The sequence below is a fragment of the Perognathus longimembris genome, chromosome 19 (genome assembly GCF_023159225.1).
Source record: "Perognathus longimembris pacificus isolate PPM17 chromosome 19, ASM2315922v1, whole genome shotgun sequence".
Taxonomy (NCBI): Eukaryota; Metazoa; Chordata; class Mammalia; order Rodentia; family Heteromyidae; genus Perognathus; species Perognathus longimembris.
This window is the reverse complement of record NC_063179.1, coordinates 18,859,942-18,872,121: the sequence shown is the minus strand read 5'-3', so window position 1 is coordinate 18,872,121 and position 12,180 is coordinate 18,859,942. Positions and strand designations below refer to the sequence as shown.

The 12,180-nt window shown below is 43.4% G+C and overlaps 1 protein-coding gene across 4 annotated transcripts in view; it reads left to right on the top strand.

Annotated features, from left to right (window-relative positions):
- Nucleotides 1-5,178: 5,178 nt before the first annotated feature.
- Adamts12 (ADAM metallopeptidase with thrombospondin type 1 motif 12) overlaps nucleotides 5,179-12,180 on the top strand; it is a 214,041-nt gene continuing 207,039 nt past the window's right edge. For 3 of the 4 annotated variants that reach the window (XR_007214150.1, XM_048368464.1, XM_048368465.1), the window contains exon 1: nucleotides 5,181-5,707. Coding sequence is in view for 3 of the 4 variants with exons in the window: in XM_048368464.1 (XP_048224421.1) it covers nucleotides 5,581-5,707 (127 nt within the window). In the remaining variant the exon portion in view is untranslated. Of the gene's footprint in view, nucleotides 5,708-12,180 lie in introns of all 4 variants that reach the window. The other variant, XM_048368466.1, reaches the window with a different exon arrangement.

The following is a 12,180-nucleotide window of genomic DNA, read 5'->3' as shown; positions in this document are numbered from 1 at the left end:
AGTGCAATGCTTAGGTCATTTGGTATTTATGCATTTGAGTTTTTAAGGACTCAGAAGACTGTTTTTAAAAGCAATTGTCTACTCACTGTCGGATCAAATGTTAACTTGGTTTATCTTGGAGGGAGATGAACAAATGAATAAAATATAATCACATACATGTAGTTTGTAATCACACAAAAAGCCAGCCAGAAGCCTCTATTAGCTTAAATCTCAACACATGAAATGCAGCTCAGTTGTCAGATTTCTAATTTACTATTTGATTCGGATTCACTCTTACTCTAAGTCTTTCATAGACATCTCTCAGCCTTGCTTACTAATCGGTGGAGTCAATTGATATATCTTGTGCATCTGGTTTTCTCACACTGGGTTTCAAAGACTCCATCAGTCTAGTTTATCCACAGACAGATCTCCCCTCTCGCCTTTAAAGAAGAACCAAACCACATTAATCTGATCACAGCCACAGCTTTGCTCCAGCAATAATGGCTGGATCAATACAACTCTTTTGATCTTGCTGGCCTTCTCAGGAGACCCGGCTCGGATTTAGTGTGACAGCAAAACAAATGACTAATAGTGTGAGCTGGAGGGTTATCTGCAACAGGCAGAAACGCTGCAAAGGAACAAAGCAGACTCATGGCTGCTACTAAGGCTACCCGAACAGGTTCCATTTGATGGAACCTGAGATGGGCAAAAGTGTTCATAGAAGCTTCTAGGCCTCCCCAGCTGTCTCCTGAGTCTCATGAAAAGGTGCAGAGTCTGGCTTTGTGCTCTGAAGAATCAAAATGCCTCAAATGCTGGCCTCGTGGCTGGGAAGATAACCCATACTTTCCTCTGTAGAAGTTCGAGCAAGCTACATTGAAGCTCTCCAAGATCCATGAAACCATCATTCATCTTAATCAGGGTTAACTCCAAAGTTCATTTTTTATTATGTTAATGATCTCCTGTCGACTGAAATGCAATCATTTGGTTTATTGGCTCCGGGAAAAATAAATCTCTGACCTGCCGAAGCAGTATGCAAGCATCTGCCTGATATGAGGGTAAGGGTCCTTGCCCTAGTTTTCCTTCCATTGTCTTTCTAGTGTTCCACAGATATCACTAAATATCTAGTGATAAGGAGAATGAATTGATCTAGTGTGGCCTAGCCAGACCATAAGGAAATACAACTTGGAGATATAGATGTATTTATTTATATGTATGTATATCTATGTATGGATGCATCTATATATCTATATCTGTATCTATCTACCTAGAGAGGAAGGGGGAGAGAGAGATCACAAAATTTAAAAAAATCATGAAAATTAGTATTAATCATTTCTCACCTGGACAAATTCCAAAGACAATGACTAAGCTGCATTTACTGGTGAGACACTATGGTTTCTTTTTTAAAAGCATTAGTTCTTCTTTTCTGGATATGTTAATTGTACTAAATAATTGGTGTTGTTATGGCATTTTCGTGCATATGTGCATGTAGAGCCAAGAAGTCCAGGGAGGCACAGTTAAAGATGGGAAAAGTCTCAGAACTGACCCCTAGTAGGGCAGGGTTTCTAAACAAACAAACAAACAAACAAACAAACAGGGGTCCAGGCTGGTTTCACAAGCAAGTAAGCAGATTCACAGAAGTGAAATTTGCTGTTAGCCTTATCGTAAGCCATTTCATAAAGTCACATCCTGGCACCATTAGGGGCTGGGGGCACCACTGCAGTTGCCGCTGGATTGAGCCCGGGGAGTCAACAGCGGTGGTCAGGATTTATGACCCCTGTCCACACCCTTATCCCATTAGCATCTCTCCTATTCCCCAAGAGCTCCTATTCCCCTTGCTACTTTCATGTCTTTTTTTAATTTATAAGATCACACATATGAGAGACAACATGCTGTTAGACACAGAAGGCAAAAATATTTTTTAAAAAATGAGTCCAGGTGCCAGTAGCTTAGGCCTGAAATCCTAGCTACTTAGGAGGCTGAGATCTGATGATCATTATTCACAGCCAGCCTGGGCAGGAAAGCCTATGAAACTCATACCTCAAATTAACTACCCCCCCCTTAAATCCCAGAAGTGGAGCTGTAGCTCATGTGGTAGAGTGCTATCATGAGCACAAAAGCTCAGGGACAGCATCCAGGCCTGGAGTATAAGCCTCAGGACTGGCACAAAATAAAATAAAATAAAATATGGGGGATCCTCCTTTTGCTAGGTGGTCACACGCAGACTCTCTGATATAGTACATCCTTATTTCTTCTTCTCTGGAACCATGGCCGAGTGAAACAAAGGGGAGGGTGCCCACATGGTTCGGGATCAACACAGGAACAGTCAGGACGCTAAGGTCTACAGCTGCCAGCTGGGAGCTTTTCCTCAGAAACAGCCACATGTGGGCATTTGATGTCCGTCTTAATTGACAACCGCATTTGATCTGAAGTTATGCTTTCTGTCTGAGGACCTGCTGTTCTTCCTCAGCAAGCAGCATGTTGCATTCATCAAGGCCTGACAGCCTTTTCAGTCAGGGCTTTCAAAACGACATTGTTTCCTTAATTAAATTGATTCATTACAGCATCAGAAGAATAGTCCAATATGGCACTTTTTAAATGCAATGTCTGGAAACTTGAGAAAAGGAATCGAGTTCAGGGTCCTCCAGCTGAGCCAGGAATGTAAACCTTTTGGGGTCTGAGCCTGTTACAGGGTGGGTGCTGCGGTCATTACAGTTACCCACTTGGAATAACTGGTTGGAAGAGGAAAATAAATGGATACTTCTTAGGGTCACAAGTATCTACCATCATTGTGTTCTAAAGGCTATAGAGAGGTTTAAAAGAAACGAGTACTCATGACAACAATAATTACACATGTTTTTCTTCTTTGGATTTTGTTTTCTGATTTGGGGGCAAGTTCCTAACTATCTTTCAAATAAATCACAAGTGGAAATGGAGACATACATAGCCCCTTCCCAGGAAGTGTGAGATCAAACTCGCACTTACTTCCCAGTAAGTGTGACTTCAAACCCCAATACTGTCGAACTCATAGAGGAGAAACTTAGCCCTTTCTACTGTCTGAGGAGGCTTAGCAAAACCAGCTTAGAGACTGTTGTGTCAATGTGGTGGTATTGAGGATTGAACCCAGAGCATTTCCCAAGTGGTCTACCACTCCAGCTACTCCTGTAATCTTTGCATTTAGTCTGTTTTTTTTCAGGAAGGATTTCAGTCTTTCATGAGGCTTTCCTGGAATCTTGATCCTCCTATCATTACCTCTTCAGTAGCTGAGTTTACAAGTAAGTACTAACATGCCAAACCCTTAGAAACTTTAAGCTATGGTATGATATTTGTTTGTTTATTGTTTTTCTTAAGATGGTGATTGAGGTATTTAGGCAGAATTACTAAATACGAAGTCTGGTTGGGGTGGCATATTCATTTGTGATGCCTAGAGATGAGTAACAAATATTATGGTGACTTTGCTGGTGTCTTTTGTCTTAGAGTGAATGACAGATTTGAAGGCTGTATGGAACTAATTTTACTTGAACTTTAGCCATAATTCAGACTATTAGGAAAGTATGAGCAGAGGGAGCTCTTTGTGAGAGGTGCCTTAGATCTTTTGTCACAATTTGTATATTTACATGGAAAATACATTGCCAATAATGAACTAAGCCACTAGCCAACACACTCAGGATGCCAAACTCTATGTCATCCTTCTTATCTCCTGTAGTTAAGTGAGTGAGGACATTACAAGATGACTTTACATTACAAGTAAAGACATTACAGGATGGCTACTACTAAAACTAGAAGAAAGAAGATGATGAGGAGGAAGAGCAAGAAAGGAGAAGGGGAGGTGAAGAGGAAAAAAGACAAAAAGCAAAAGTGGGAAAACCCCACAAAAAATTCTAGCCCAAAGTAGTTCTGAAATGATTATGTAAATTGATATATGATAGGCCATTATGCCTGCCATATCTGAATCTCTTTTGACCCAGGATGTTTACAGGACGGGAGCAAAGGCCCAGAGAAGTTCCTAGACTTGCCCATCATGATATAACGTAACATCTTCTGTTACCTGACAAGAAAGATTTAAGGATGAGTCTTGGAATTCGAGTTTCTATGCAGCTGACAGACAATCCTATATGACAAAGGTGGGCCAGATGTAACTCCAGGGTCATTATAAGTGGAAATATTAGAGGTGGGGAGGGGGAGAATAGATTCAGATACTATATGAGAAAGATTCAATCAGTCATCCCTGGCTTTGAAGATGGAGAAAGAGAGCCACTGGCCAACTTAGGCAGTTCCTAGAAGGTAGAGAAGCAAGAAAACCGATTTTCCCTATCATAACCCTTGGTTTCAGCCTAGTGAGGCATGGTTCAGAACTCCAGAGGGTAGGACAGTAAATTGGTTATAATTTGTACCGGCAACAAAACTAACATATACCCCTCAAAAAAATCTGGCGTGTGAAATTCTTCAGACCTTGTACCCCAAGTTGGCAAGGAATGTCTTGTGTTTGGGTCCCTGAGGTTGGCTTGATGCCCTGTCAACTTGTGCAAGGTGGAGTGAGATGGTACCCCAAATATCTTGCTGAAGGCCTGAGGTTGGTTGTCTGCCAGGGAGACCTCTGCATTGGAGCCAAATTCCTTCTGGATGGAGTAAGGAAGCCTGTTGCAGCCCGAAGGTGAAGAATTTTGGCTGGATTCATCCCAGTAAATTCTCAGGATGCCTGGCAAAGATCTGGTGCTTTGTGGCATTCTCTCGTTTTGGAAAAAGCTGGAAGGTCTCCATGGACTCCCCCAGCTCCCGTGGTGGTGAGCCGCTGGTGCAGGTGAGCTAGACCTTGGGCCCTTGCACTGAGCGCTGGCTTCCCCTTGGGGGTGAGTGTGATTTCTGAGCTAGGGACAACAGGCACGGCCCTGCGGACTCGCAAGGCCTCTGCAACATTTGCTCCAGTCCCCCTCTTAGTGCCCAGGAAGGCGCTGGTCCAGATGAGCTTGGACCATTTCCCCCTTTGTATGACTTGGCAAAAGAGAAAAACTGCCTCTTGGGTTTCAAGTGGCCCATTTTAGGCTGTCCTGAAAAGAGGATTGCAGGGAGCCCCAAGGTTAGTGAGGAGTCCCCAGAGGGTAGAATTCAAGGGAGTCCTGGAGCTCAGCAGGGAAGCGCAGGGAGGGGAGCGCACGGCAGGGAGTGGGGTCCCCCTCTGCCCCATCTCTGCTGGCGGGGGCCTCGCTGGCAGTTTCTCCTGGGGCGGCTCAGGGTGGCCCACCCGGGTCTCCCTGCTGGCTAGGGGCCGGGGTAGGGCTGGAGGAGCACTGGGAGGAGGGAGGAAGATGCGCCAGCTGGCCGCCAAGGCGGAGGGGTGGGGACGTGGGGTGGGCTGCGCCTCCCACTTTGACCCATCCCACCCCCGGCTGAACGCAGACAGGCACAGCTGATTCACTCCGCTTTCGGGAGGCCAGCGAGGAAGCGAGGTCACCTAGCCCCCCAGGAGCGATCCCCCGGCAGCTCGGGGGGCCGCGCCCTTCCCACGCCCGGACCATGCACTCGTGCGCGGCCGCGGGCGGAGACTTGATCCCGGGAGCTGAGAGCTGAAACTTTCTGAGTGCTCTTCCCTCCAACAACTGAACCATGCCATGTGCCCGGGGGAGCTGGCTCGCGGGCCTCCCGGTGGCGCTCCAGCTCCTTCACTGGGGGGCGCTTTGCCAGGGAACACGGCCTCAGCCAGGCCCCGCTCGCTTCCCGGACCGCAGGCAAGGTGAGTGGCTTTTCCTCCGGGAACACTGTGCTGCTAAGACCGTGGGACTTGGTTGCTCCCCTTTCCCTTCCCCCACTTGGCGGCCCAGAGCCCCGCCGCGAAGCATTTGACTGGCTGGGAGGAAATCGGGGATGGGGCTCCGTACCTGGGCTTGACCCTGGTCCAGGGTTTGAGATGAGAGAAGATGCTCCATGGCACAGGAAGGCCAGGGCCCTCCTTTAACACAGTGAAGACTGGGGAACTAGCAGGCTCTCTCTCTCTTTCTCTCTCTCGCTCTCTCTCTTGCTCTTCTTCCCTCCCCCTCCCTCTCTCTCTTTCTCTTTCTCTCTCTCCCTCTCTCTTTTCCTCCTTTTTTTTTATTTCAGATTCTGACATGGAAAATTGTTTTTATAGAAAAGTTTCGGTTTTTATAGAAAAGTTTCAGTTAGTTTTAAACTTTGTTCAGGGAAGGAGCAATGTGATTCTAAAGCCCCCTCCCCACCCCCCCTTCGCCTCCCCTGCTGAGCACACTTGGCTGTGTTTGGGTTTCCTGGAAAGATTTAGGGTTGTGTGTATGTGTGTTTTTAAACAACAGTCCTTTTGTGAGACATTTACCTCTTTCCCTTGTTCCCTGTCCTGCCTAGTAGCTATCGCTGTTTTTCTTTCTGAATACCATGAAAGCACAAAAAGGTTTGTGGCAAGAAGTCCATTAATTATTATTAAAGCTGAACAACCAGAGTAAAACGGATGCTATTGCCTCTGCTTTTGATTGGACTTAGAAGGGGGTCAGCAAAACTTTTGCCTGATTGGTGTGGAGTACATTGTGTGTATATGGGTGTGTGTGTATGTGTGTGTGTGTGTAATGCTTGGTGTATGCATGGTGTGTTTGTGGGGTGCATGATGTTTGTGGGGTGCATGGTATGTGCGGAGTGCATGAAGTGAGTGGAGTTCATGGTGTGTTTCGGGGGAGGATACATGGTGTGTATGGAGGTGCATGATGTGTGTGTGTGTAGTGTTTGATGTGTGTGTAGTGCATGATATGTGTGTAGTGCATGGTGTGTGTGCATGATGTATGTAGGGAGTGCATGGTGTGTGTTGGTGGGGTGCATGGTGTGTGTGGGTGCATGGTGTGGGGGGTGCATAGTGTTTGTGGGGTGCAGTAGAACAGCTAGAACAACACCAGTGGCTCCTATCAGCCCACTCCAACACTAGCAATATCCTTCTGGATGCAGCTACCATTGCTACCATCCTAACTGTACAGATGGAGGTGGGGCAGAGGCTGAAGCTTGGAGAGCTTCTATCAACCGTACAGCCTGGTTTTTATATGGGACTCTTAGGACCATGCAGCATTGTCTGGCAGCAATCTATTGCTGATCTCTAGTAGATCTCTCTGTCTGTCTCTTTCTCACACTCACACATGCACACTGAGCTGGGTTAGAGTCTAGTAAGTCCTCCGCGTGCTGACTGTGTTTCAGTGTCTGAAAGTGTCCTTCGGAGTTTTCTGAAATCTCTTTAATTCCCAAGGCCGCACTGGGCCCACAAACATCACCAGCTTGTCCATGTTTAGGTGATTGCTACTCAGGGTTTTCTGCCCACACTGCAAAGTTTAAATACTCCTTGACAACTCCACTGCTGTGGCTTTGGAACTATCAGATGTGACTCTCTGCCGCCCTGGGCTTTACTTGGAAGCCACAGCCTGCAAACGCTGGGGTTAGATGTCAATCAGCGAGCACTGGCTTGTGTAAACCTTCCAGATACCATCTTCCACCCCCAACTTTAAAATAGCAGTGCTTGTTGTTCTTTGAAAAACAGTCTCTTTGTGAAAAAAAAAAATCTTTCTTCTACACACACACACACACACACACACACACACACACACACACACACACACACCCTGCAAGCAACTCCCAGGGCATTCAGAGATGATTTGGTTCAAAGACACACATTCTTGGGTTGGATTTCAGTTCTTGTTCCACTCCTTTCTAAGAGAATTCAGCCTGGTGTGGAGCAAACACTGCTGGGCTCCATTAGTTCCTTTCTGGTGAGTGAGATGTGCTTATTCCCCAGGTCATCTTGACTGCTAGTTACCTACTGAGATAATTGCAGGTTGAAAAATCACTGTCATACCTCAAGCATATTAGTGTTGTATATATATTTAGGTTCAAAAGTAATAAAATAATTTCAGGTTTTAAGGTTTTTCTGGACCAATGTAATCATTAATGAGTTTGCAAGTAGTTGCCTCTGTTTCAAACAGAGATTGGATCTCACTTTAAAGTAACAAGATAGATATACAGAGGAAGGGAAAGACAGAGACAAAAAAACTAACAAGAAAAGGAAATTTTTTAAAAAAAAATCCTGGGAATAGTTGACCTAAATTTTCCTCACAAATGACCTTCCATTTCCACTTTGACATTTTTGAATTGCATCCAAATTCTGAACATTTAAATTTGCAAACCACTTCAGAAATCATCTCATCCTTATTTTTACAGATGAGAAGCAGGAGAAGATGGCTACTCTGTCAATATGTATTTATTGAACACTCACCAAATGCTCACCAGGAGATTGAAGGGAGTTTCACAGGGTCTAAGCGTTGCAAATAGAGCCACATCCTAGATGACCTCTCTTAGTTCTCAAGGTTAAGTAGAATCCATTTTTACTTTTATTTTTTGGTGGCATCAGGATTTGAACTCGGGCACACCTGCTTACTAGACAAGCACTCTTCCACTTGAGCCCTTCTTTGCATCTCGTTATTTTTCAGGTAGTGTCTTGCATTTTTCTTTGGAGTTGGCATCAGATCGTGATTCTCCCACCTTTGGTCTCTGGCATGATTGGGATCGCAGGCAGGTGCCTGGCTTGTTGGTTTAATGTGGTCTCTCTAGGTTTTTGTCTGAGTTGGCCTCAAACTGAGATCCTCTTGATCTCTACCTCCTGGTAGAGATAGCCACTATACTTGGCCAGAGTCAAGACTAGGAAAGAGCATCAAGACAAATCTAACCCTGTCTAGCACTATAAGCAGACAGACTTGATTAGTTTCTGCTCAGCAGTTTTCCCACATGGCTAGTTGAGATGTGGAAATGTGCTATAACTTCTCCAGGGTTACTTGATTCACAATCAAATATCAGAATAACAGGAAATACTTGTGTTGTGTACAACATACTATGTTCTGCAGCCAATTATATTTCCTTAGGTTTTAAATTTTTCTGTACAGATGATGCTGGACATATGATGTGGTTCTTTCTCATAAGTTAAGTCAGTACTGCATTTATCACACCTAGCATCATCCATTATGGCTTAGTAACACAATTCACCATAATGTATAATTTTCCCATAATGTATATATTTCCCTTTGTGATCATGTGACTAGCTGGGACCTGTAGCCTTGCTGCTACCACTCATAGTAAGAGTATTATACAAATATTATGAGCTTGAAAAAGAAATTCAAAGTAATCTGAATGACTCAGCCTATTTTGCATCATTGTAAAGTTAAAAATAACAACATGAATTTTGTGTTGTTTGTAAGAAGGTTTCTTGGTTGGGTATTGAGTTTCAAGGTTGATGGGCCAGTCCACCCTCTCGTGATGTATTTAACAAACTTGACGGAGTCTATGCAACTCTCCACAATTTTGTCAACATATGCCATTCTATGCTAGAACTACAGTTGCACAGTTACCACGGTCTGGAATACAATTATGAAAACAATTATCTGTTATAGGAATAGTATTGCCCATTTTAGTAGAGTTTTAAAAATTCAATTAGTCTTTCACTTCAACATAGAAATAAATAGAAAGAGGAAGTAGAAATCACTTTAGCAGTACAGATACTAAAATCAGAGGAAACAGAAATAAACACTGCCATTGTGGAAGTATGATGCATACATTCATGAAGTACTCCACAGTGAAGCAGATTTAATTTAGACTCAATAAAATGTATAAAGATTCCCTTATGCCTTGCTTTTTCTTCATAAGTGGAGGATAGAACACATGAATATACTTGGTGTCACCTATTTTGAGGAGGGCTTGTGTCCATGGACTGCTCTCAATACCCTTGCTCTCATGAAGTTCCTTCACTCAGAGTTTCAGCAATGAAACTCATAGCTTATGTTTTCAAATTATTATTATTTATTTTAGTGCTGGTATTGGGGCTTGAACTCAGAGGCTGAGCTCTGTGTCTTTTTTGTTCAAGGTAGCACTTTGCTACTTGAGCCACTTTAATAGTTCCCATGTGTATTATTTGTTTGCATATGTTCTGGAAAACTTTCTATTGTATGTTATGTGCTTTCCATTAATAATAAATATTCCTTTATAAACTTGCTGTTTCTTATTCTTCATTTGGTGTTTAAAATATATCCTGGTGGTCTCTGGTTAGCTGTTGCACTGGAAAAAAAAACATGTCTGGACTTAAAACACCTAAAATTGATACTATTTATTAGTACCTGAGAATGGAAAATATCAGCACTTCCCCATATTTATCCAAGGCTGGGAAGAATGGCTTCACAAATTATGTCTGAAGGAAGTTTTCTGGGAGGAAAATCAAGCTGCTTTGTAATTGTATTCTACCAAGTCTACTTCTTTTAATGAACCAACTACATGCATGTGTACTGACACAGTGGAAGCAGGTTAGCTATAGGGAAAGAATGTAAAACCAAACCCCTCTCCTAGTCACACCTTCACAGACACCCACAAGTCCTATGCCTCTCTAGAGGTAATTAGTGATCAGTGTGTGGTTACTCATTTTCCCTAGAGGCAAAAAAACTGGAAAACAGTCCTAACCAAACTGAAGCACCTGCCCGGAAGAACCCCTTGAGTCCTATCCTGAAAATTTCACAACAAATTCCTACTTAACAGCTTCATGCTTACATATTCATCTCATTCATATACATTACAACCATGGGATGACAACTTCGTACATGCTCAGATCCCTTCCAAAAATCAACCAAGTCATGAGGCTTTCACTTCCCTAAGCTCAGCCCATGATCATTATCATAAACTCTTCTTTTGCTCTCCAAATCCTAGAAAACTGAGCATTTCAACCATGTGTTTGCACTTGAGCCTCCTAGCTCCAGCAGGCCATTTCCCTTAATAATGTACTCTCTCTCCCCCAAACTCCTTGCTTTGCTTGTGTGTGTGTGTGTGTGTGTGTGTGTGTGTGTGTGTGTGTGTCCTATTCTAGAATCCAGAATCTTCCCCTCCCCAACCATCTACTAGTAACACAGTAACACATATAAATTGACAACTTACAATGTTAAGGTTCTAACTTCTTAAGATTCAAGGATAAACAAAAGACAATATAAACCATTCTGGATACAGAAAGTAAGGGAAAAGAGGCAGAGATGTGAGCTGAATTCTCTCCTCTCCTCCCTTCTCTTGTCCCACCCCTCCTCCTTTCCATTTTTCTTGTTATTATGTTTGTGATTTTTTACATCATCCTGGCCTTAAACTTTGGATCCTTCTGTCTCAACCTCTGGAGTGGCTGGGATTACAGTTACGTGCCACTATTCTCGATACTTTGTGTTTGATCTTTAAAACATAAGAGGGGTTTTGGTAGAAAGCAAAAGACATTTTAGCTTGGAAAGTAACAGGAACAATGTACTCCAAATTAGGAATTATGAAGGTACATCTGGGAGATGTCAAGCAGATTCTTTCCTCCCCCCCCTTCCTTATTCCTTCCTTCCCAAGCAAAGGGTTACTTATGAAGTGGTTGATGGTTTGCTTTAGTCTATGATCCGGAGTGGCTGACTAACTCAGCTAGTTAGAGTCTTTGTTATTTGAAAACACTGAAATAAGGGAGTTGGGGGACTTAATTTTGAATGAGTCAGAAAGTGTATTTGTTCTTGTATGTGGAAAGAATGAGTGTCCCCATCTTGCATTTTTAAATGAACAATTTCATGTTCTGAGCCAACCCTCAGATTCTAGTATGTTTCCTCACCACTTTACTTACTTAGTATATTTTATAAACATTAAACCCCAAGTTCCTTTGCATGGTGTTTTCATGACACCATGAACGTGGAGGTTGTCCCTGTGTGAGGTCTCTCAGGGTCTGTGAGGGATCACGATGTCTTCAGTGTTTCCTCTAAGTTGACTTAGCAGGAAGTTCCCAAGGCATATAAGCACCTTGTCATGAACTCTGGGTTCTGTAAATTGTGTCAGTAAACACTGGATGTGCAGTGATCCTGTTCAGCGTGCTATCTTGCCCCTTTCCTAACAGTATTTCTCATGAATTACTACTGCTCGTCTTAAGCTGTCTGATAAAGTAATCCGATACCCAGTGTTCTCCTTAGGCATTTACTCTGACTATCGCACCCCAGGAGGAGAAAGCACTGTATGAATTTGAGTTGTTCTGAGGACTTCATATTGACTGTATTTGCACAATAGAAAGGCTCTCTAAGCTTCAGATGAACAGTGCAATCAGCAAGCTAGATTTGAATTCACCAGTACAATTGGCTTTGCCATGCTACAGCAGCCTTGGGGGTCTCACTTTTACTTTCTGTCTCCTTT